The 26,797-nt window shown below is 49.1% G+C and overlaps 5 protein-coding genes and 1 pseudogene across 5 annotated transcripts; all 6 read left to right on the forward strand.

Moving 5' to 3' along the window:
- The first annotated feature begins 772 nt into the window (after positions 1-772).
- LOC136177531 (probable serine/threonine-protein kinase clkA) lies at positions 773-3,417 on the forward strand. The gene is made up of 3 exons (XM_065950958.1): positions 773-786; positions 2,412-2,534; positions 2,850-3,417. Exons 1-3 carry the CDS (start codon positions 773-775, stop codon positions 3,415-3,417), a joined length of 705 nt encoding a protein of 234 aa, XP_065807030.1.
- A 5,034-nt stretch (positions 3,418-8,451) lies between these two features.
- LOC136177465 (GATA zinc finger domain-containing protein 14-like) lies at positions 8,452-9,930 on the forward strand (annotated as a pseudogene).
- Positions 9,931-9,973: 43 nt separating this feature from the next.
- LOC136177532 (mucin-5AC-like) lies at positions 9,974-13,801 on the forward strand (the record flags this gene model as incomplete). Its single annotated transcript, XM_065950959.1, has 4 exons — positions 9,974-10,849; positions 10,977-11,041; positions 11,511-11,848; positions 12,918-13,801. Coding segments are annotated over 4 exons (2,163 nt in total), but the record flags the coding sequence as incomplete, so codon positions are not given.
- Positions 13,802-14,383: 582 nt separating this feature from the next.
- LOC136177533 (uncharacterized) lies at positions 14,384-20,514 on the forward strand (the record flags this gene model as incomplete). The annotated part of the gene is made up of 6 exons (XM_065950960.1): positions 14,384-14,955; positions 14,998-15,142; positions 17,400-17,557; positions 17,808-17,930; positions 19,080-19,202; positions 20,295-20,514. Coding segments are annotated over 6 exons (1,341 nt in total), but the record flags the coding sequence as incomplete, so codon positions are not given.
- An 859-nt stretch (positions 20,515-21,373) lies between these two features.
- LOC136177534 (mucin-13-like) lies at positions 21,374-21,973 on the forward strand (the record flags this gene model as incomplete). Its single annotated transcript, XM_065950961.1, has 1 exon — positions 21,374-21,973. A coding segment is annotated over exon 1 (600 nt), but the record flags the coding sequence as incomplete, so codon positions are not given.
- A 528-nt stretch (positions 21,974-22,501) lies between these two features.
- LOC136177535 (mucin-5AC-like) lies at positions 22,502-25,983 on the forward strand (the record flags this gene model as incomplete). The annotated part of the gene is made up of 4 exons (XM_065950963.1): positions 22,502-23,096; positions 23,253-24,322; positions 24,981-25,141; positions 25,359-25,983. Coding segments are annotated over 4 exons (2,451 nt in total), but the record flags the coding sequence as incomplete, so codon positions are not given.
- Between the last annotated feature and the right edge of the window lie 814 nt (positions 25,984-26,797).

The following is a 26,797-nucleotide window of genomic DNA, read 5'->3' on the forward strand; positions in this document are numbered from 1 at the left end:
GACAACATCATCTCCAACACAGACCACAGCTGCTCCAACAACAACCACAGCATCTCAATCAACAACCACAGCTGCTCCAATGACATCCACTGCAGCTCCAACAATGACAACAGCTGCTCCAACAACCACAGCTACTCCTACAACCACGACAGCAGCTCCAACAACAACAACAGCTTCTCCAACACCAACCATAGCTGCTCCAACAACCACAACTGCATTTTCAAAAACAAGCAAAGCTGCTCCAACAGCAACCACTGCAGCTCCAACAACAAAAAGTTCATTTCCAACAACAACAGCTTCTCCAACACCAACCATAGCTACTCCAACAACAACCACTGCAGCTCCAACAACAACCACAGCTGCTCCAACAACAAACACAGCTGCTCCAACAACAACCACAGCCGTGCCAACAACAACCATAGCTGCACCAACAACCACCACTGCAGCTTCAACAACAACCATAGCCGCTCCAACAACAACCACAGCTGATCCTACAACCACGACAGCAGCTCCAACAACAACCACAGATTCTCCAACAATGACAACTGCATCAACAACCACAGCTCCAACAACAACTAAAGCAACAACAGCCACAGCTGCTCCAACAACAACCACAGCTGTTCCAACAAGAACCACTGCTGGTCCAACAACAGCAACAACAACCATAGCTGCACCAACAACAACCACAGCAACAACAACCACAACTGCTCCAACAACAACCACAGCAACAACAACCACAGCTGCTCCAACAACCACAGCTGCTCCTACAACTATGACAGCAACAACGCAAAAACGACGAGCAACAACGACCACAAGTGCTCCAACAACAACAACAGCATCTCCAACAACAACCACAGCCACTACAACAACAACAGCAGCAGCTCCAACAACAACCACAGCTGCTCCCACAACAACTACAGCAACAACAGCCACAGCTGCTCCAACAACAACCACAGCAACAACAACCACAACCACAACAGCAGCTATAACAACAACCACAGCTGCTCCCACAACCATAACAGCAGTTCCAACAACAACCATCCCGGCTCCAACAACAACCAAAGCCGCTCCAACAACCACAGCCGCTCCAACAACAACCACAGCTGCTCCAACAACAACAGCTGCTCCTACAACCACGTCAGAAGCTCCAACAACAACCACTGCAGCTCCAACAACAACTACAGCTGCACCAACAACAACCATTACAGCTCCAACAACCACCACTCTAGCTCCAACAACAACTACAGCCGCTCCAACAACAACTACAGCTGCTCCAACAACAATAGCTGCTCCTACAACCACATCAGTAGTTCCAACAACAACCACAGCCGCTCCAACAACGACGACAGCTGCTCCAACAACCACAGCTGCTCCTACAACAACCAAAGCTTCTCCAACAACAACCACAGCAACAACAACCACTGCAGCTCCAACAACGACCACAGCTGCCCCAACAACAACAACAGCTGTTCAAACAACTACCACTGCAGCTCTAACAACAACCACAGCTGCTCCAACAACAACCACAGCCACTAAAACAACAACCACAGCTGCTCCAATAACAACCACAGCCGCTAAAACAACAACCACAGCTGCTCGAACAACAACCACAGCTACACCAACAACAACCAAAGCTGCACCAACATCAACCACAGATGCATCAACAACAACCACAGCCGCCACACAAATCATCACAGCTCCAACAACAACTACTGCAGCTCCAACAACAACCACAGCTATTCCAACAACCACCACTGCAGCTCTAACAACAACTACAGCCGCTCCAACAACAACCACAGCCGCCCCAACAACCACCACTGCAGCTTCAACAACAACCACAGCTGCTCCATTAACAACCACAGCTACACCAACATCAATCACAGATGTATCAACAACAACCACAGCCCCCCCACCAACAATCACAGCTCCAACAACAACTACTGCAACTTCAACAACAACCACAGCCGCCCCAACAACCACCACTGCAGCTCCAACAACAACCACAGCCGCCCCAACAATCACCACTGCAGCTCCAACAACAACCACAGCTGCTCCAACAACAACAACAGCTGCTCCTACAACCACGACAGCAGCTCCAACAACGACAACATCATCTGCAACACCAACCACAGCTGCTCCAACAACAACCACAGCATCTAAATCAACAACCACAGCTTCTCCAACACCAACGACAGCTGCTCCAACAACCACTGCAACAACAACCACAACAGCAGCTCTAACAACAACTACAGCAGCTCCGACAACAACAGGAGCAGCTCCAACAACGACCACAAGTGCTCCAACAACAACAACAGCATCTCCAACAACAACCACAGCATTTCCAACAACAACAGCAGGAGCTCCAACAACAACAGCAGGTCAAAAAACCTCCACAGATGATCCAACAACAGCATCTCCAACAACAACCACAGCAGCCACAACAACAAAAGCAGCTCCAACAACAACCACAGCTACTCCAACAACAACCACGGCCTCTGCAACAATAACGGCAGCAGCTCCAACAATGACCTCAAGTGCTCCAACAACAACCACAGCTGCTATAACAACCACAGCTGCTCCCACAACAACTACAGCAACAACAGCCACAGCTGCTCCAACAACCACCACTGAAGCTCCAACAACAACAACAACAACCACAACAGCAGCTCAAACAACAACCACAGCTGCTCCCACAACCATAATAGCAGTTCCAACAACAACCATCCCGGCTCCAACAACAACCACAGCCGCTCCAACAATAACCACAGCTGCTCCAACAACGACGACAGCTGCTCAAACAACCACCACTGCAGATCTAACAATAACCACAGCTGTTCTAACAACCACAGCCGCTCCAACAACGACGACAGCTGCTCAAACAACCACCACTGTAGGTCTAACAACAACAACAGCTGCTCCTACAACCACGACAGCCCTTCCAACAACGACGACAGCAGGTCAAACAACAACCACAGCTTCTCCAACTATAACCACAGCTACAACTGGAACAACTACAGTAGCCTACCAAACCACCACAGCAGCTCCAACAACCATAGCAGCTCCTACAGCCACAGCTGCTCAAACAACAAACCCAGCTGCTCCAACAACAACCACAGCTGCTCCAACAACTATAACAACAGTTCCAAAAAGAACCACAGCAGCTCGTACAACAACCACTGCAGTTCCAACAACAAAAAGTTCATTTCCAACAACAACCATAGCTGTTCCAACAACAAACACAGCTACTTCAACACCAACAACAACCACAACAGCTCCAACACTAACCATAGCTGCTCAAACACCAACCACATCTTCTCCAACAACCACACCAGCCCCACAAACCACCACAGCAGCTCCAACAACAACAACTGCAGCTCAAACAACAACAACAGCTGTTCCAACCACATCCACAATTGATCCAAAAACCACAGCAGCTCCTACAGCCACAACAACATCTCCAACACAAACCAAAGCTGCTCCAACAACAACCACAGCAACTCCTACAACAACCACAGCAGCTAAAACAACAAGCACATCTGCTCTAATAACATCCACTGCAGCTCCAACAATGACGACAGCTGATCCAACAACAACAGCTGCTCCTACAACCACGACAGCAGCTCCAACAGCGACAACATCATTTCCAACACCAACCACAGCTGCTCCAACAACAACCACAGCATCTAAATCAACAACCACAGCTGCTCCAATGACATGCACTGCAGCTCCAACAACGACAACAGCTGCTCCAACAACCACAGCTACTCCTACAACCACGACAGCAGCTCCAACAACAACAACAGCTTCTCCAACACCAACCATAGCTGCTCCAACAACCACAACTGCATTTCCAAAAACAAGCAAAGCTGCTCCAGCAACAACCACTGCAGCTCCAACAACAAAAAGTTCATTTCCAACAACAACAACAGCTTCTCCAACACCAACCATAGCTGCTCCAACAACAACCACTGCAGCTCCAACAACAAAAAGTTCATTTCCAACAACAACAACAACAGCTTCTCCAACACCAACCATAGCTGCTCCAACAACAACCACAGCTGCTCCAACAACAAACACAGCTCCTCCAACACCAACCACAGCTGTGACAATAAACACAGCTGCACCAACAACAACCACAGCCGCGCCAACAACAACCATAGCTGCACCAACAACCACCACTGCAGCTTCAACAACAACCATAGCCGCTCCAACAACAACCACAGCTGCTCGAACATCCACAGCTGATCCTACAACCTTGACAGCAGCTCCAACAACAACCAGAGCTTCTCCAACAATGACAACTGCATCAACAACCACAGCTCCAACAACAACTACAGCAACACCAACCACTGCAGCTCATACAATGTCGACGACAGCTCAAACAATAACCACTGCTACTCGAACAAGGACTGCAATTCCAAAAACCACAGCCGCTCCAATCTCAACCACAGCTGCTCCAACAACCACATCTTCTCCAACAACCACACCAGCCCCACAAACCACCACAGCAGCTGCAACAACAACAACTGCTGCAGCTCAAACAACAACAACAGCTGTTGTGACCACATCCACAATTGATCCAAAAACCACAGCTGCTCCAACAACCACAGCAGCTGCTACAGCCACAACAACATCTCCAACACAAACCACAGATGCTCCAACAACCACAGCTACTCCGCCAACCACGACAGCAGCTCCAACAACAACAACAGCTTCTCCAACACCAACCATAGCTGCTCCAACAACCACAACTGCATTTCCAAAAACAAGCAAAGCTGCTCAAACAACAACCACTGCAGCTCCAACAACAAACACAGCTACTCCAACACCATCCACAGCTGCGACAATAAACACAGCTGCTCCAACAACAACCACAGCCGCGCCACCAACAACCATAGCTGCACCAACAACCACCACTGCAGCTTCAACAACAACCATAGCCGCTCCAACAACAACCACAGCTCCAACAATAACTAAAGCAACAACAGCCACAGCTGCTCCAACAACCACCACTGCAGCTCCAACCACAATTACTCAAACAACCACCACTGCAGCTCTAACAACAACCACAGCTTATGCAACAATCACAGCCACTCCAACAACAACCACAGCCACTCTAACAACGACCACAGCCACTCTAACAACAACCACAACCGCTCCAACAATGACTTCTGCTGCACCAACAACCACCACTGCATCTCCAACAATGACCACAGCTTCTCCAACAACAACCACAGCTGCTACAACAACAACTGCAGCTACAACAACCACTGCTGCTCCAACAACCACTGCAGCTCCAATAACAACCACAGCTGCACCAACAACAACCACAGTTTACACAACAACCACAGCCAGTTTAACAACAACCACAGCCGCTCTAACAATGACCAGAGCCGCTCCAACAATGACCAGAGCCGCTCCAACAACAAACACAACCGCTGCAACAACAACTTCTGCTGCACCAACAACAACCACAGCTGCTCCAAAAACCACCACTGCATCTCCAACAACAACAGCTCCTCCAATAACAACCACAGCTCCAACAACAACTACAGCTGCTCCAACAACAACCACAGCTCCAACAACAACTACAGCAACAACAGCCACAGCTGCTCCAACAACCACCACTGCAGCTCCAACCACAGCTGCTCCAACTACCACCACTGCAGCTCCAACAACGACCACAGCTGCTTCAACAACATCCACAGCTGCTCAAACAACAAACACAGCGGCTCCAACAAAGACCACATCAGCTCCAACAACAACCACAGGAGCTCCAGCAACAACCATTGCTGCTCCAACAACGAAGACAGCAGCGCCAAAAACAACCAAAGCTGCTCCAACTTCAACGACAGCTGCTCCTACAACTATGACAGCAGCAACAACAACAACAACCACAGCTGCTCCAACACCAACGACAGCTGCTCCAACACCCACAGCTCATCCAACAACAACAGCTGCTCCTTTAACCACGACAGCTGCTCCAACACAAACCACTGCAGCTCTAACAACGACGACAGCAGATCAAACAACAACCACAGCTGTTCCAACACCAACCACAGCTGCTCCCACAACCACAGCTGCTCCCACAACCACTACAGCAGCTCCAACAACAACAACAACCACAACAGCTCCAACACCAATTATAGCTGCTCAAACAACAACCACAGCTGTTCCAAATACATCCACAGTGGCTCCAACAACCACAGCTGCTCCTACAACTATAACAGTAACTCCAACAACAACAACAACCACAACAGCTCCAACACCAATTATAGCTGCTCAAAAAACAACCACAGTTGCTCCAACACCAACAACAACAGCTGTTCCTACAACCACGACAACAGCTCCAACAACGACGACAGAAGCTCCAACTACAACCACAGCTACTCCAACAACCACAGCTGCTCCTACAACTCTGACAGCAGCTACAACAACCACAGTAGCCCCACAAACCACCACAAAAGTTCCAACAAGCACCATTCGGGCTCCAACATCATCCACAGCCGCTCCAACAACAATTACAGCAGCTCCAACAACAACAACACCGACTCCAACAACAACCACAGCTGCTCCAAAAACAACAACAGCAGCTCAAACAACAAACACAGCCACTCCAACAACAACCACAGCTGCTCCAACACCAACCACTGCAGCTCATACAATGTCGACGACAGCTCAAACAATAACCACTGCTGCTCAAACAAGGACTGCAATTCCAACAACCACAGCCGCTCCAATCTCAACCACAGCTGCTCCAACAACCACATCTTCTCCAACAACCACACCGGCCCCACAAACCACCACAGCAGCTCCAACAACAACAACTGCAGCTCAAACAACAACAACAGCTGTTCCAACCACATCCACAATTGATCCAAAAACCACAGCTGCTCCAACAACCACAACAGCTCCTACAGCCACAACAACATCTCCAACACAAACCACAGCTGCTCCAACAACAACCACAGTAGCTCCGACAGCCACAACAACATCTCCAACACAAACCACAGCTGCTCCAACAACAACCACAGCATCTAAATCAACAACCACAGCTGCTCCAATGACATCCACTGCAGCTCCAACAACGACAACATCATCTCCAACACCAACCACAGCTGCACCAACAACAACCACAGCTGTTTCATCTACAACCACAGCTGCTCCAACAACCACAGCTGCTCCAACAACGACAACATCATCTCCAACACCAACCACAGCTGCACCAACAACAACCACAGCTGTTCCATCTACAACCACAGCTGCTCCTACAACTATGACAGCAACTCCAACAACAACAACAACCACCACAACAGCTCCAACACCAACAACAGCTGCTCAAACAACAACCACAGCTGCTCCAAAAACAACAACAGCAGCTCAAACAACAACCACAGCCACTCCAACAATAACCACTGCAACTCCAACAACAAAAACTTTGATTCCAAAAACAACCACAGCTGCTCCAACAAAAAACACAGCTACTTCAACATCAACAACAACCACAACAGCTCCAACACCAACCATAGCTGCTCAAACAACAACCACAGCTGCTCCAAAAACAACAACAGCAGCTCGAACAACAAACACAGCCAATCTAACAATAACCACTGCAGCTCATACAATGTCGACGACAGCTCAAACAATAACCACTGCTGCTCGAACAAGGACTGCAATTCCAACAACCACAGCCGCAACAATCTCAACCACAGCTGCTCCAACAACCACAACTTCTCCAACAACCACACCAGCCCCACAAACCACCACAGCAGCTCCAACAACAACAAGTGCAGCTCAAACAACAACAACAGCTGTTCCAACCACAACCACAATTGATCCAAAAACCACAGCTGCTCCAACAACCACAGCAGCACCTACAGCCACAACAACATCTCCAACACAAACAACAGCTGCTCCAACAACAACCACAGCAGCTCCTACAACAACCACAGCAGCTAAAACAACAAACACATCTGCTCCAGTAACATCCACTGCAGCTCCAACAATGACGACAGCTGCTCCAACAACCTCAGCTGCTCTTACAACCACGACAGCAGCTCCAACAACGACAACATCATCTCCAACACCAACCACAGCTGCTCCAACAACAACCACAGCATCTAAATCAACAACCACAGCTGTACCAATGACATCCACTGCAGCTCCAACAACGACAACAACTGCTCCGACAACCACAGCTACTACTACAACCACAACAGCAGCTCCAACAACAACAACAGCTTCTCCAACACCAACCACTGCAGCTCCAACAAAAGAAAGTTCATTTCCAACAACAACCACAGCTGCTCCCACAACAACCACAGCAACAACAGCCACAGCTGCTCCAACAACCACCACTGAAGCTCCAACAACAACCACAGCTTCTACAACAACAAACACAGCAACAACAACCACAGCTGCTCCAACAACAACCACTGAAGCTCCAACAACAACCACAACAGCAGCTCTAACAACAACCACAGCAGCTCCAACAACAACAGCAGCAGCTCCAACAACGACCACAAGTGCTCCAAAAACAACCACAACATCTCCAACAACAACCATAGTCTCTCCAACAATAACAGCAGGAGCTCCAACAACAACAGCAGGTCAAAAAACCTCCACAAATGATCCAACAACAGCCTCTCCAACAACAACCACAGCCACTACAACGACAACCACGTCCTCTCCAACAACAACAGCAGCAGCTCCAGCAACAATCACAACTGCTCCCACAACAACTACAGCAACAACAACCACCACTGAAGCTCCAACAACAACCACAGCAACAACAACCACAACAGTAGCTCTAACAACAACCACAGCTGCTCCCACAACCATAACAGCAGTTCCAACAACAACCATCCCGGCTCCAACAACAACTACAGCCGCTCCAAAAACCACAGCCTCTCCAACAACAACCACAGCTGCTCCAACAACAACAGCTGCTCCTACAGCCACGTCAGAAGCTCCAACAACAACCACTGCAGCTCCAACGACAACTACAGCTGCACCAACAACAACCAAAGCTGCTCCAACAACCATAACAACAGTTCCAAAAACGACCACAGCAGCTCCAACAACGACCACAGCTGCTCCAACAATAACGACAGCTGCTCCAACAACAAACACAGCATTTCCAACAACAACCACAGCGGCTCCAACAACCACCACAGCTGCTCCCACAACCACATCTGCTTCTACAACCACTACAGCAGCTCCAACAACAACCACAACAGCTCCAACACCAACAACTGCAACTCAAACAACAACAACTTCAGCTCAAACAACAACCACAGCCACTCCAACAACAACCACAGCCACTCCAACAACAACCACAGCTGCTCCAACACCAACCACTGCAGCTCATACAATGTCGACGACAGCTCAAACAATAACCACTGCTGCTCGAACAAGGACTGCAATTCCAACAACCACAGCCGTTCCAATCTCAACCACAGCAGCTCCAACAACAACTGCAGCTCAAACAACAACAACAGCTATTCCAACCACATCCACAATTGATCCAAAAACCACAGCTGCTCCAACAACCACAACAGCTCCTACAGCCACAACAACATCTCCAACACAAACCACAGCTGCTCCAACAACAACCACAGTAGCTCCTACAACAATCACAGCAGCTAAAACAACAACCACATCTGCTCCAATAACATCCACTGCAGCTCCAACAATGACGACAGCGGCTCCAACAACCACAGCTGCTCCTACAACCACGACAGCAGCTCCAACAACGACAACATCATCTCCAACACCAACCATAGCTGCACCAACAACAACCACAGCTGTTCCATCGACAACCACAGCTGCTCCAACAACCACAGCTGCTCCTACAACTATGACAGCAACTCCAACAACAACAACAACAACCACAACAGCTCCAACACCAACAATAGCTGCTCAAACAACAACCACAGCTGCTCAAACAACAACCACAGCTGCTCCAAAAACAACAACAGCAGCTCAAACAACAACCACAGCCACTCCAACAACAACCACAGCTGCTCCAACACCAACCACTGCAGCTCATACAATGTCGACGACAGCTCAAACAATAACCACTGCTGCTCGAACAAGGACTGCAATTCCAACAACCACAGCCGCTCCAATCTCAACCACAGCTGCTCCAACAACCACATCTTCTCCAACAACCACACTAGCCCCACAAACCACCACAGCAGCTGCAACAACAACAACTGCAGCTCAAACAACAACAACAGCTGTTCCAACCACATCCACAATTGATCCAAAAACCACAGCTGCTCCAACAACCACAGCAGCTCCGACAGCCACAACAACATCTCCAACACAAACCACAGCTGCTCCAACAACAACCACATCTGCTCCAATAACATCCACTGCAGCTCCAACAACGACAACAGCTGCTCCAACAACCACAGCTACTCCTACAACCACGGTTGCAGCTCCAACAACAACAGCTTCTCCAACACCAACCATAGCTGCTCCAACAACCACAACTGCATTTCCAAAAACAAGCAAAGCTGCTTTAACAACAACCACTGCAGCACCAACAACAAAAACTTCATTTCCAACAACAACCACAGCTGCTCCAACAACAAACACAGCTACTTCAACACCAACAACAACCACAACAGCTCCAACACCAACCATAGCTGCTCAAACAACAACCACAGCTGCTCAAACAACAACCACAGCCACTCCAACAACAACCACAGCTGCTCCAACACCAACCACTGCAGCTCATACAATGTCGACGACAGCTCAAACAATAACCACTGCTGCTCGAACAAGGACTGCAATTCCAACAACCACAGCCGCTCCAATCTCAACCACAGCTGCTCCAACAACCACATCTTCTCCAACAACCACACCAGCCCCACAAACCACCACAGCAGCTCCAACAACAACAACTTCAGCTCAAACAACAACAACAGCTGTTCCAACCACATCCACAATTGATCCAAAAACCACAGCAGCTCCTACAGCCACAACAACATCTCCAACACAAACCACAGCTGCTCCACCAACAACCAAAGCAGTTCCAACAACAACCACAGCAGCTAAAACAACAACCACATCTGCTCAAATAACATCCACTGCAGCTCCAACAATGACGACAGCTGCTCCAACAACAACAGCTGCTCCTACAACCACGACAGTAGCTCCAACAACGACAACATCATCTCCAACACCAACCACAGCTGCTCCAACAACAACTACATCATCTAAATCAACAACCACAGCTTCTCCAATGACATCCACTGCAGCTCCAACAACGACAACAGCTGCTCCAACAACCACAGCTACTCCTACAACCACGACAGCAGCTCCAACAACAACAACAGCTTCTCCAACACCAACCATTGCTGCAACAATAAACACAGCTGCTCCAACAACAACCATAGCTGCACCAACAACCACCACTGCAGCTTCAACAACAACCATAGCCGCTCCAACAACAACCACAGCTGCTCCAACATCCACAGCTGATCCTACAACCACGACAGCAGCTCCAACAACAACCACAGCTTCTCCAACAATGACAACTGCATCAACAACTACAGCTCCAACAACAACTACAGCAACAACAGCCACAGCTGCTCCAACAACCACGAGAACAGCTCCAAAAACGACGACACAAGCTCTAACTACAACCAAAGCAGCTCCAACAACCACAGCTGCTCGTACAACTCTGACAGCAGCTACAACAACCACAGTAGCCCCACAAACCACCACAAAGGTTCCAACAAGCACCATTCCGGCTCCAACATCATCCACAGCAGCTCCAACAACAACCACATCCACTCCAACAACAACCACAGCCACTCCAACAACAACCACAGCTGCTCCAACACCAACCACTGCAGCTCATACAATGTCGACGACAGCTCAAACAATAACCACTGCTGCTCGAACAAGGACTGCAATTCCAACAACCACAGCCGTTCCAATCTCAACCACAGCTGCTCTAACAACAACCACTGCAGCTCCAATAACAACCACAGCTGCACCAACAACCATCACAGCTGCTCCCACAACAACAGCTGCTCCTACAACTATGACAGCAACTCCAACAACAACAACAACCACAACAGCTCCAACACCAATTATTGCTGCTCAAACAACATCCACAGCTGCATCAACAACAACCATAGCCGCTCCAACAACAACCACAGCTCCAACAACAACTACAGCAACAACGACCACAGCCGCCCCAACAACAACCACAATTGCTCAAACAACCACAACTGCAGCTCAAACAACAACCACAGCTTATACAACAATCACAGCCACTCCAACAACAACCACAGCCACTCTAACAACGACCACAGCCACTCCAACAACAACTTCTGCTGCACCAACAACCACCACTGCATCTCCAACAATGACCACAGCTTCTCCAACAACAACCACAGCTGCTACAACAACAACTGCAGCTACAACAACCACTGCTGCTCCAACAACAACCACTGCAGCTCCAATAACAACCACAGCTGCACCAACAACAACCACAGCTTACACAACAACCACAACCAGTCCAACAACAACCACAGCCGCTCTAACAATGACCAGAGCCGCTCCAACAACAACCAAAACTGCTACAACAACAACTTCTGCTGCACCAACAACAACCACAGCTGCTCCAACATCCACCACTGCAGCTCCAACAACAACAGCTCCTCCAATAACAACCACAGCTGCTCCAACAACAACCACAGCCGCGCCAACAACAACCACAGCTGCTCCAACAATGACAACTGCATCAACAACCACAGCTCCAACAACAACTACAGCAACAACAGCCACAGTTGCTCCAACAACCACGAAAACAGCTCCAACACCAATTATAGCTGCTCAAACAACAACCACAGCTGCTCCAACACCAACAATTTCAGCTCAAACAACAACCACAGCTGTTCCATCTTCAACCACAGCTGCTCCAACAACCACAGTTGTTCCAACAACAACAGTTGTTCCTACAACCACGAAAACAGCTCCAACAACGACGACAGAAGCTCCAACTACAACCACAGCTGCTCCTACAACTATGACAGCAACTCCAACAACAACAACAACAACCACAACAGCTCCAACACCAACAATAGCTGCTCAAACAACAACCACAGCTGCTCAAACAACAACCACAGCTGCTCCAAAAACAACAACAGCAGCTCAAACAACAACCACAGCCACTCCAACAACAACCACAGCTGCTCCAACACCAACCACTGCAGCTCATACAATGTCGACGACAGCTCAAACAATAACCACTGCTGCTCGAACAAGGACTGCAATTCCAACAACCACAGCCGCTCCAATCTCAACCACAGCTGCTCCAACAACCACATCTTCTCCAACAACCACACTAGCCCCACAAACCACCACAGCAGCTGCAACAACAACAACTGCAGCTCAAACAACAACAACAGCTGTTCCAACCACATCCACAATTGATCCAAAAACCACAGCTGCTCCAACAACCACAGCAGCTCCGACAGCCACAACAACATCTCCAACACAAACCACAGCTGCTCCAACAACAACCACATCTGCTCCAATAACATCCACTGCAGCTCCAACAACGACAACAGCTGCTCCAACAACCACAGCTACTCCTACAACCACGGTAGCAGCTCCAACAACAACAACAGCTTCTCCAACACCAACCATAGCTGCTCCAACAACCACAACTGCATTTCCAAAAACAAGCAAAGCTGCTTTAACAACAACCACTGCAGCACCAACAACAAAAACTTCATTTCCAACAACAACCACAGCTGCTCCAACAACAACCACATCTGCTCCAATAACATCCACTGCAGCTCCAACAATGACGACAGCGGCTCCAACAACCACAGCTGCTCCTACAACCACGACAGCAGCTCCAACAACGACAACATCATCTCCAACACCAACCATAGCTGCACCAACAACAACCACAGCTGTTCCATCGACAACCACAGCTGCTCCAACAACCACAGCTGCTCCTACAACTATGACAGCAACTCCAACAACAACAACAACAACCACAACAGCTCCAACACCAACAATAGCTGCTCAAACAACAACCACAGCTGCTCAAACAACAACCACAGCTGCTCCAAAAACAACAACAGCAGCTCAAACAACAACCACAGCCACTCCAACAACAACCACAGCTGCTCCAACACCAACCACTGCAGCTCATACAATGTCGACGACAGCTCAAACAATAACCACTGCTGCTCGAACAAGGACTGCAATTCCAACAACCACAGCCGCTCCAATCTCAACCACAGCTGCTCCAACAACCACATCTTCTCCAACAACCACACTAGCCCCACAAACCACCACAGCAGCTGCAACAACAACAACTGCAGCTCAAACAACAACAACAGCAGTTCCAACCACAACAGTAGCTCTAACAACAACCACAGCTGCTCCCACAACCATAACAGCTGTTCCAACCACATCCACAATTGATCCAAAAACCACAGCTGCTCCAACAACCACAGCAGCTCCGACAGCCACAACAACATCTCCAACACAAACCACAGCTGCTCCAACAACAACCACATCTGCTCCAATAACATCCACTGCAGCTCCAACAACGACAACAGCTGCTCCAACAACCACAGCTACTCCTACAACCACGGTAGCAGCTCCAACAACAACAACAGCTTCTCCAACACCAACCATAGCTGCTCCAACAACCACAACTGCATTTCCAAAAACAAGCAAAGCTGCTTTAACAACAACCACTGCAGCACCAACAACAAAAACTTCATTTCCAACAACAACCACAGCTGCTCCAACAACAAACACAGCTACTTCAACACCAACAACAACCACAACAGCTCCAACACCAACCATAGCTGCTCAAACAACAACCACAGCTGCTCAAACAACAACCACAGCCACTCCAACAACAACCACAGCTGCTCCAACACCAACCACTGCAGCTCATACAATGTCGACGACAGCTCAAACAATAACCACTGCTGCTCGAACAAGGACTGCAATTCCAACAACCACAGCCGCTCCAATCTCAACCACAGCTGCTCCAACAACCACATCTTCTCCAACAACCACACCAGCCCCACAAACCACCACAGCAGCTCCAACAACAACAACTTCAGCTCAAACAACAACAACAGCTGTTCCAACCACATCCACAATTGATCCAAAAACCACAGCAGCTCCTACAGCCACAACAACATCTCCAACACAAACCACAGCTGCTCCACCAACAACCAAAGCAGTTCCTACAACAACCACAGCAGCTAAAACAACAACCACATCTGCTCAAATAACATCCACTGCAGCTCCAACAATGACGACAGCTGCTCCAACAACAACAGCTGCTCCTACAACCACGACAGTAGCTCCAACAACGACAACATCATCTCCAACACCAACCACAGCTGCTCCAACAACAACTACATCATCTAAATCAACAACCACAGCTTCTCCAATGACATCCACTGCAGCTCCAACAACGACAACAGCTGCTCCAACAACCACAGCTACTCCTACAACCACGACAGCAGCTCCAACAACAACAACAGCTTCTCCAACACCAACCATTGCTGCAACAATAAACACAGCTGCTCCAACAACAACCATAGCTGCACCAACAACCACCACTGCAGCTTCAACAACAACCATAGCCGCTCCAACAACAACCACAGCTGCTCCAACATCCACAGCTGATCCTACAACCACGACAGCAGCTCCAACAACAACCACAGCTTCTCCAACAATGACAACTGCATCAACAACTACAGCTCCAACAACAACTACAGCAACAACAGCCACAGCTGCTCCAACAACCACGAGAACAGCTCCAAAAACGACGACACAAGCTCTAACTACAACCAAAGCAGCTCCAACAACCACAGCTGCTCGTACAACTCTGACAGCAGCTACAACAACCACAGTAGCCCCACAAACCACCACAAAGGTTCCAACAAGCACCATTCCGGCTCCAACATCATCCACAGCAGCTCCAACAACAACCACATCCACTCCAACAACAACCACAGCCACTCCAACAACAACCACAGCTGCTCCAACACCAACCACTGCAGCTCATACAATGTCGACGACAGCTCAAACAATAACCACTGCTGCTCGAACAAGGACTGCAATTCCAACAACCACAGCCGTTCCAATCTCAACCACAGCTGCTCTAACAACAACCACTGCAGCTCCAATAACAACCACAGCTGCACCAACAACCATCACAGCTGCTCCCACAACAACAGCTGCTCCTACAACTATGACAGCAACTCCAACAACAACAACAACCACAACAGCTCCAACACCAATTATTGCTGCTCAAACAACATCCACAGCTGCATCAACAACAACCATAGCCGCTCCAACAACAACCACAGCTCCAACAACAACTACAGCAACAACGACCACAGCCGCCCCAACAACAACCACAATTGCTCAAACAACCACAACTGCAGCTCAAACAACAACCACAGCTTATACAACAATCACAGCCACTCCAACAACAACCACAGCCACTCTAACAACGACCACAGCCACTCCAACAACAACTTCTGCTGCACCAACAACCACCACTGCATCTCCAACAATGACCACAGCTTCTCCAACAACAACCACAGCTGCTACAACAACAACTGCAGCTACAACAACCACTGCTGCTCCAACAACAACCACTGCAGCTCCAATAACAACCACAGCTGCACCAACAACAACCACAGCTTACACAACAACCACAACCAGTCCAACAACAACCACAGCCGCTCTAACAATGACCAGAGCCGCTCCAACAACAACCACAACCGCTACAACAACAACTTCTGCTGCACCAACAACAACCACAGCTGCTCCAACATCCACCACTGCAGCTCCAACAACAACAGCTCCTCCAATAACAACCACAGCTGCTCCAACAACAACCACAGCCGCGCCAACAACAACCACAGCTGCTCCAACAATGACAACTGCATCAACAACCACAGCTCCAACAACAACTACAGCAACAACAGCCACAGTTGCTCCAACAACCACGAAAACAGCTCCAACACCAATTATAGCTGCTCAAACAACAACCACAGCTGCTCCAACACCAACAATTTCAGCTCAAACAACAACCACAGCTGTTCCATCTTCAACCACAGCTGCTCCAACAACCACAGTTGTTCCAACAACAACAGTTGTTCCTACAACCACGAAAACAGCTCCAACAACGACGACAGAAGCTCCAACTACAACCACAGCTGCTCCATCATCCACAGCCGCTCCAACAACAATTACAGCTGCTCCAACACCAACAACTGCAGCTCATACAATGTCGACGACAGCTCAAACAATAACCACTGACGCTCGAACAAGGACTGAAATTCCAACAACCACAGCCGTTCCAATCTCAACCACAGCTGCTCCAACAACCACATCTTCTCCAACAACCACACCGGCCCCACAAACCACCACAGCAGCTCCAACAACAACAACTGCAGCTCAAACAACAACAACAGCAGTTCCAACCACATCCACAATTGATCCAAAAACCACAGCTGCTCCAACAACAACAGCAGTAGCTCCAACAACAACCACAGCAGCTCCAACAACAACAGCAGTAGCTCCAACAACAACCACAGCAGCTCCAACAACAGCAGCAGCAGCTCCAACAACGACCACAAGTGCTCCAACAACAACCACAGCATCTCCAACAACAACCATAGCCACTCCAACAGCAACCACGGCCTCTCCAACAACAACAGCAGGAGCTCCAACAACAACAGCAGGTCAAAAAACCTCCACAGATGATCCAACAACAACCACAGTCGCTACAAAAACAATAGCAGCTCCAACAACAACCACAGCTACTCCAACAACAACCACGGCCTCTGCAACAATAACGGCAGCAGCTCCAACAACAACCAAAGCAGCTCCAACAATGACCTCAAGTACTCCAACAACAACCACAGCTGCTATAACAACCACAGCTGCTACCACAACAACGACAGCAACAACAGCCACAGCTGCTCCAACAACCACCACTGAAGCTCCAACAACAACCACAGCTTCTACAACAACAACCACAGCAACAACAACCACAGCTGCTCCAACAACCACCACTGAAGGTCCAACAACAACCACAGCAACAACAACCACAACAGCAGCTCTAACAACAACCACAGCAGCTCCAACAACAACAGCAGCAGCTCCAACAACGACCACAAGTGCTCCAACAACAACCACAGCATCTCCAACAACAACCATAGCCTCTCCAACAACAACAGCAGGTCAAAAAACCTCCATAGATGATCCAACAACAGCATCTCCAACAACAACCACAGCCACTACAACAACAACAGCAGCAGCTCCAACAACAACCACAGCTGCTCCACCAACAACCACATCAGCTCCAACAACAACCACAGCAGCTCCAACACCAACGACAGCTGCTCCAACAACCACTGCAACAACAACCACAACAGCAGCTCTGACAACAACCACAGCAGCTATGACAACAACAGAAGCAGCTCCAACAACGACCACAAGTGCTCCAACAACAACAACAGCATCTCCAACAACAACCATAGCCTCTCCAACAACAAGAGCAGGAGCTCCAACAACAACATCAGGTCAAAAAACCTCCATAAATGATCCAACAACAGCATCTCCAACAACAACCACAGCCACTACGACAACAACAGCAGCAGCTCCAACAACAACCACAGCTGCTCCCACAACAACTACAGCAACAACAACCACAGCTGCTCCAACAACAACCACAGCAACAACAACCACAACCTCAACAGCAGCTCTAACAACAACCACAGCTGCTCCCACAACAATAGCAGCAGCTCAAACAACAACCACAGCAGCTCCAACAACAACAGCAGTAGCTCCAACAACAACCACAGCCGCTCCAACAACAGCAGCAGCAGCTCCAACAACGACCACAAGTGCTCCAACAACAACCACAGCATCTCCAACAACAACCATAGCCACTCCAACAGCAACCACGGCCTCTCCAACAACAACAGCAGGAGCTCCAACAACAACAGCAGGTCAAAAAACCTCCACAGATGATCCAACAACAACCACAGCCGCTACAAAAACAATAGCAGCTCCAACAACAACCACAGCTACTCCAACAACAACCACGGCCTCTGCAACAATAACGGCAGCAGCTCCAACAACAACCAAAGCAGCTCCAACAATGACCTCAAGTACTCCAACAACAACCACAGCTGCTATAACAACCACAGCTGCTACCACAACAACGACAGCAACAACAGCCACAGCTGCTCCAACAACCACCACTGAAGGTCCAACAACAACCACAGCAACAACAACCACAACAGCAGCTCTAACAACAACCACAGCAGCTCCAACAACAACAGCAGCAGCTCCAACAACGACCACAAGTGCTCCAACAACAACCACAGCATCTCCAACAACAACCATAGCCTCTCCAACAACAACGGCAGGAGCTCCAACAACAACAGCAGGTCAAAAAACCTCCATAGATGATCCAACAACAGCATCTCCAACAACAACCACAGCCACTACAACAACAACAGCAGCAGCTCCAACAACAACCACAGCTGCTCCACCAACAACCACATCAGCTCCAACAACAACCACAGCAGCTCCAACACCAACGACAGCTGCTCCAACAACCACTGCAACAACAACCACAACAGCAGCTCTGACAACAACCACAGCAGCTATGACAACAACAGAAGCAGCTCCAACAACGACCACAAGTGCTCCAACAACAACAACAGCATCTCCAACAACATCCATAGCCTCTCCAACAACAAGAGCAGGAGCTCCAACAACAACATCAGGTCAAAAAACCTCCATAGATGATCCAACAACAGCATCTCCAACAACAACCACAGCCACTACGACAACAACAGCAGCAGCTCCAACAACAACCACAGCTGCTCCCACAACAACTACAGCAACAACAACCACAGCTGCTCCAACAACAACCACAGCAACAACAACCACAACCTCAACAGCAGCTCTAACAACAACCACAGCTGCTCCCACAACAATAGCAGCAGCTCAAACAACAACCACAGCAGCTCCAACAACAACAGCAGTAGCTCCAACAACAACCACAGCCGCTCCAACAACAGCAGCAGCAGCTCCAACAACGACCACAAGTGCTCCAACAACAACCACAGCATCTCCAACAACAACCATAGCCACTCCAACAGCAACCACGGCCTCTCCAACAACAACAGCAGGAGCTCCAACAACAACAGCAGGTCAAAAAACCTCCACAGATGATCCAACAACAACCACAGCCGCTACAAAAACAATAGCAGCTCCAACAACAACCACAGCTACTCCAACAACAACCACGGCCTCTGCAACAATAACGGCAGCAGCTCCAACAACAACCAAAGCAGCTCCAACAATGACCTCAAGTACTCCAACAACAACCACAGCTGCTATAACAACCACAGCTGCTACCACAACAACGACAGCAACAACAGCCACAGCTGCTCCAACAACCACCACTGAAGGTCCAACAACAACCACAGCAACAACAACCACAACAGCAGCTCTAACAACAACCACAGCAGCTCCAACAACAACAGCAGCAGATCCAACAACGACCACAAGTGCTCCAACAACAACCACAGCATCTCCAACAACAACCATAGCCTCTCCAACAACAACGGCAGGAGCTCCAACAACAACAGCAGGTCAAAAAACCTCCATAGATGATCCAACAACAGCATCTCCAACAACAACCACAGCCACTACAACAACAACAGCAGCAGCTCCAACAACAACCACAGCTGCTCCACCAACAACCACATCAGCTCCAACAACAACCACAGCAGCTCCAACACCAACAACAGCTGCTCCAACAACCACTGCAACAACAACCACAACAGCAGCTCTAACAACAACCACAGCAGCTATGACAACAACAGAAGCAGCTCCAACAACGACCACAAGTGCTCCAACAACAACAACAGCATCTCCAACAACAACCATAGCCTCTCCAACAACAAGAGCAGGAGCTCCAACAACAACATCAGGTCAAAAAACCTCCATAGATGATCCAACAACAGCATCTCCAACAACAACCAAAGCCACTACGACAACAACAGCAGCAGCTCCAACAACAACCACAGCTGCTCACACAACAACTACAGCAACAACAACCTCAGCTGCTCCAACAACAACCACAGCAACAACAACCACAACCTCAACAGCAGCTCTAACAACAACCACAGCTGCTCCCACAACCATAACAGCAGTTCCAACAACAACCATCCCGGCTCCAACAACAACCAAAGTCGCTCCAACAACCACAGCCGCTCCAACAACAACCACAGCTGCTCCAACAACAACCAAAGCAGCTCCAACAATGACCTCAAGTACTCCAACAACAACCACAGCTGCTATAACAACCACAGCTGCTACCACAACAACGACAGCAACAACAACCACAGCTGCTCCAACAACCACCACTGAAGCTCCAACAACAACCACAGCTTCTACAACAACAACCACAGCAACAACAACCACAGCTGCTCCAACAACCACCACTGAAGGTCCAACAACAACCACAGCAACAACAACCACAACAGCAGCTCTAACAACAACCACAGCAGCTCCAACAACAACAGCAGCAGCTCCATCAATGACCACAAGTGCTCCAACAACAACCACAGCATCTCCAACAACAACCATAGCCTCTCCAACAACAACGGCAGGAGCTCCAACAACAACAGCAGGTCAAAAAACCTCCATAGATGATCCAACAACAGCATCTCCAACAACAACCACAGCCACTACAACAACAACAGCAGCAGCTCCAACAACAACCACAGCTGCTCCACCAACAACCACATCAGCTCCAACAACAACCACATCAGCTCCAACAACAACCACAGCAGCTCCAACACCAACGACAGCTGCTCCAACAACCACTGCAACAACAACCACAACAGCAGCTCTAACAACAACCACAGCAGCTATGACAACAACAAAAGCAGCTCCAACAACAACCACAAGTGCTCCAACAACAACAACTGCATCTCCAACAACAACCATAGCCTCTCCAACAAGAAGAGCAGGAGCTCCAACAACAACATCAGGTCAAAAAACCTCCATAGATGATCCAACAACAGCATCTCCAACAACAACCACAGCCACTACGACAACAACAGCAGCAGCTCCAACAACAACCACAGCTGCTCCCACAACAACTACAGCAACAACAACCACAGCTGCTCCAACAACAACCACAGCAACAACAACCACAACCACAACAGCAGCTCTAACAACAACCACAGCTGCTCCCACAACCATAACAGCAGTTCCAAAAACAACCATCCCGGCTCCAACAACAACCGAAGTCGCTCCAACAACCACAGCCGCTCCAACAACAACCACAGCTGCTCCAACAACAACAGCTACTCCTACAACCACGTCAGAAGCTCCAACAACAACCACTGCAGCTCCAACAACAACTACAGCTGCACCAACAACAACCATTACAGCTCCAACAACCACCACTCTAGCTCCAACAACAACTACAGCCGCTCCAACAACAACTACAGCTGCTCCAACAACAATAGCTGCTCCTACAACCACGTCAGTAGTTCCAACAACAACCACTGCCGCTCCAACAACTACGACAGCTGCTCCAACAACCACAGCTGCTCCTACAACCACTACATCAGCTCCAACAACAACCACAGCTTCTCCAACAACAACCACAGCAACAACAACCACTGCAGCTTCAACAACGACCACAGCTGCCCCAACAACAACAACAGCTGCTCAAACAACTACCACTGCAGCTCTAACAACAACCACAGCAACAACAACCACAGCTACTCCAACAACAACCACAGCTGCTCCAATAACAACCACAACCGCTAAAACAACAACCACAGCTGCTCCAACAACAACCACAGCTACACCAACAACAACCAAAGCTGCACCAACATCAACCACAGATGCATCAACAACAACCACAGCCGCCCCACAAATCATCACAGCTCCAACAACAACCACAGCTATTCCAACAACCACCACTGCAGCTATGACAACAACAGCAGCAGCTCCAACAACGACCACAAGTGCTCCAACAACAACCACAGCATCTCCAACAACAACCATAGCCTCTCCAACAACAACGGCAGGAGCTCCAACAACAACAGCAGGTCAAAAAACCTCCATAGATGATCCAACAACAGCATCTCCAACAACAACCACAGTCACTACAACAACAACAGCAGCAGCTCCAACAACAACCACAGCTGCTCCACCAACAACCACATCAGCTCCAACAACAACCACATCAGCTCCAACAACAACCACAGCAGCTCCAACACCAACGACAGCTGCTCCAACAACCCCTGCAACAACAACCACAACAGCAGCTCTAACAACAACCACAGCAGCTATGACAACAACAAAAGCAGCTCCAACAACGACCACAAGTGCTCCAACAACAACAACAGCATCTCCAACAACAACCATAGCCTCTCCAACAACAAGAGCAGGAGCTGCAACAACAACATCAGGTCAAAAAACCTCCATAGATGATCCAACAACAGCATCTCCAACAACAACCACAGCCACTACGACAACAACAGCAGCAGCTCCAACAACAACCACAGCTGCTCCCACAACAACTACAGCAACAACAACCACAGCTGTTCCAACAACAACCACAGCAACAACAACCACAACCACAACAGCAGCTCTAACAACAACCACAGCTGCTCCCACAACCATAACAGCAGTTCCAAAAACAACCATCCCGGCTCCAACAACAACCGAAGTCGCTCCAACAACCACAGCCGCTCCAACAACAACCACAGCTGCTCCAACAACAACAGCTGCTCCTACAACCACGTCAGAAGCTCCAACAACAACCACTGCAGCTCAAACAACAACTACAGCTGCACCAACAACAACCATTACAGCTCCAACAACCACCACTGCTACTCCAACAATAACCACAGCTGCTCCAATAACAACCACAACCGCTAAAACAACAATCACAGCTGCTCCAACAACAACCACAGCTACACCAACAACAACCAAAGCTGCACCAACATCAACCACAGATGCATCAACAACAACCACAGCCGCCCCACAAATCATCACAGCTCCAACAACAACTACTGCAGCTCCAACAACAACCACAGCTATTCCAACAACCACCACTGCAGCTCTAACAACAACTTCAGCCGCTCCAACAACAACCACAGCCGCCCCAACAACCACCACTGCAGCTCCAACAACAACCACAGCTGCTCCAACAACAACCACAGCTACACCAACATCAACCACAGATGCATCAACAACAACCACAGCCCCCCCACCAACAATCACAGCTCCAACAACAACTACTGCAGCTCCAACAACAACCACAGCCGCCCCAACAACCACCACTGCAGCTCCAACAACAACCACAGCCGCCCCAACAATCACCACTGCAGCTCCAACAACAACCACAGCTGCTCCAACAACAACCACAGCTATTCCAACAACCACCGCTGCAGCTCTAACAACAACCACAGCTGCTACAACAACCACAGCTGCTCCTACAACCACGACAGCCGTTCCAACAACGACGACAGCAGGTCAAACAACAACCACAGCTGCTCCAACTACAACCACAGCTGCTCCTTCAGGTATAACAACAGCTCCAACAGGAACAACCACAGCAGCCTCACAAACCACCACAGCAGCTCCAACAACCACAGCAGTTCCTACAGCCACAACAGCAGCTAAATCAACAACCACAGCTGCTCCAACAAACACCACATCAGCTCCAATAACAACCACAGCAGCTCCAACACCAACGACAGCTGCTCCAACAACCACTGCAACAACAACCACAACAGCAGCTCTAACAACAACCACAGCAGCTCCGACAACAACAGGAGCAGCTCCAACAACGACCATAGCCTCTCCAAAAACAACAACAGCATCTCCAACAACAACCATAGCCTCTCCAACAACAACAGCAGGAGCTCCAACAACAACAGCGGGTCAAGAAACCACCACAGATGATCCAACAACAGCATCTCCAACAACAACCACAGCCGCCACAACAACAAAAGCAGCTCCAACAACAGCCACAGCTACTCCAACAACAACCACGGCCTCTGCAACAATGACGGCAGCAGCTCCAACAATGACCTCAAGTGCTCCAACAATGACCTCAAGTGCTCCAACAACAACCACAGCTGCTATAACAACCACAGCTGCTCCCACAACAACTACAGCAACAACAGCCACAGCTGCTCCAACAACCACCACTGAAGCTCCAACAACAATCAAAGCTTCTCCAACAACAACCATCCCGGCTCCAACAACAACAACAGCCGCTCCAACAATAACCACAGCTGCTCCAACAACGACGACAGCTGCTCAAACAACCACCACTGCAGGACTAACAATAACCACAGCTGCTCCTACAACCACGACAGCCCTTCCAACAACGACGACAGCAGGTCAAACAACAACCACAGCTTCTCCAACTATAACCACAGCTACAACAGGAACAACTACAGTAGCCTACCAAACCACCACAGCAGCTCCAACAACCATAGCAGCTCCTACAGCCACTGCTGCTCAAACAACAAACACAGCTGCTCCAACAACAACCACAGCTGCTCCAACAACAATAACAACAGTTCCAAAAAGAACCACAGCAGCTCGTACAACAACAACTGCAGCTCCAACAACAACCACAGCTGCTCCAACAATAACGACAGCTGCTCCAACAACAAACACAGCTACTCAAACAACAACCACAGCCACTCCAACAACAACCACAGCTGCTCCAACAACAACCACTGCAGTTTATACAATGTCGACGACAGCTCAAACAATAACCACTGCTGCTCGAACAAGGACTGCAATTATAACAACCACAGCCGCTCCAATCTCAACCACAGCTGCTCCAACAACAACCACAGCAACTCCTACAACAACCACAGCAGCTAAAACAACAAGCACATCTGCTCCAATAACATCCACTGCAGCTCCAACAATGACGACAGCTGCTCCAACAACAACAGCAGCTTCTCCAACACCAACCATAGCTGCTCCAACAACAACCACAGCTGCTCCAACAACAACCATAGCCGCTCTAACAACAACCACAGCTGCTCCAACATCCACAGCTGATCCTACAACCTTGACAGCAGCTCCAACAACAACCACAGCTTCTCCAACAATGACAACTGCATCAACAACCACAGCTCCAACAACAACTACAGCAACAACAGCCACAGCTGCTCCAACCACAGCTGCTCCAACTGCCACCACTGCAGCTCCAACAACGACCACAGCTGATACAACATCCACAGCCACTCCAACAACGACCACAGCCGCTCTAACAACGACCACAGCCACTCCAACAACAACCACTCTAACAACAACTTCTGCTGCACCAACAACCACTGCTGCTCCAATAACAACCACAGCTGCTACAACAACCACTGCAGCTGCAACAACCACTGCTGCTCCAACAACCACCACTGCAGCTCCAACAACGACCACAGCTTCTCCAACAACAACCACAGCTGTACAAACAACAACCACAGCTGCAACAACAACCACTGCAGCTACAACAACCACAGCTGCACCAACAACAACCACAGCTGACACAACAACCACAGCCAGTCCAACACCAACAACTGCAACTCAAACAACAACCACAGCTGTTCCAAATACATCCACAGCGGCTCCAACAACCACAGCTACTCCTACGATCATGACAACAGCTCCTAAAACGACGACACAAGCTCCAACTACA

Source organism: Labrus bergylta, chromosome 22 (assembly GCF_963930695.1).
Source record: "Labrus bergylta chromosome 22, fLabBer1.1, whole genome shotgun sequence".
Lineage (NCBI taxonomy): Eukaryota > Metazoa > Chordata > Actinopteri > Labriformes > Labridae > Labrus > Labrus bergylta.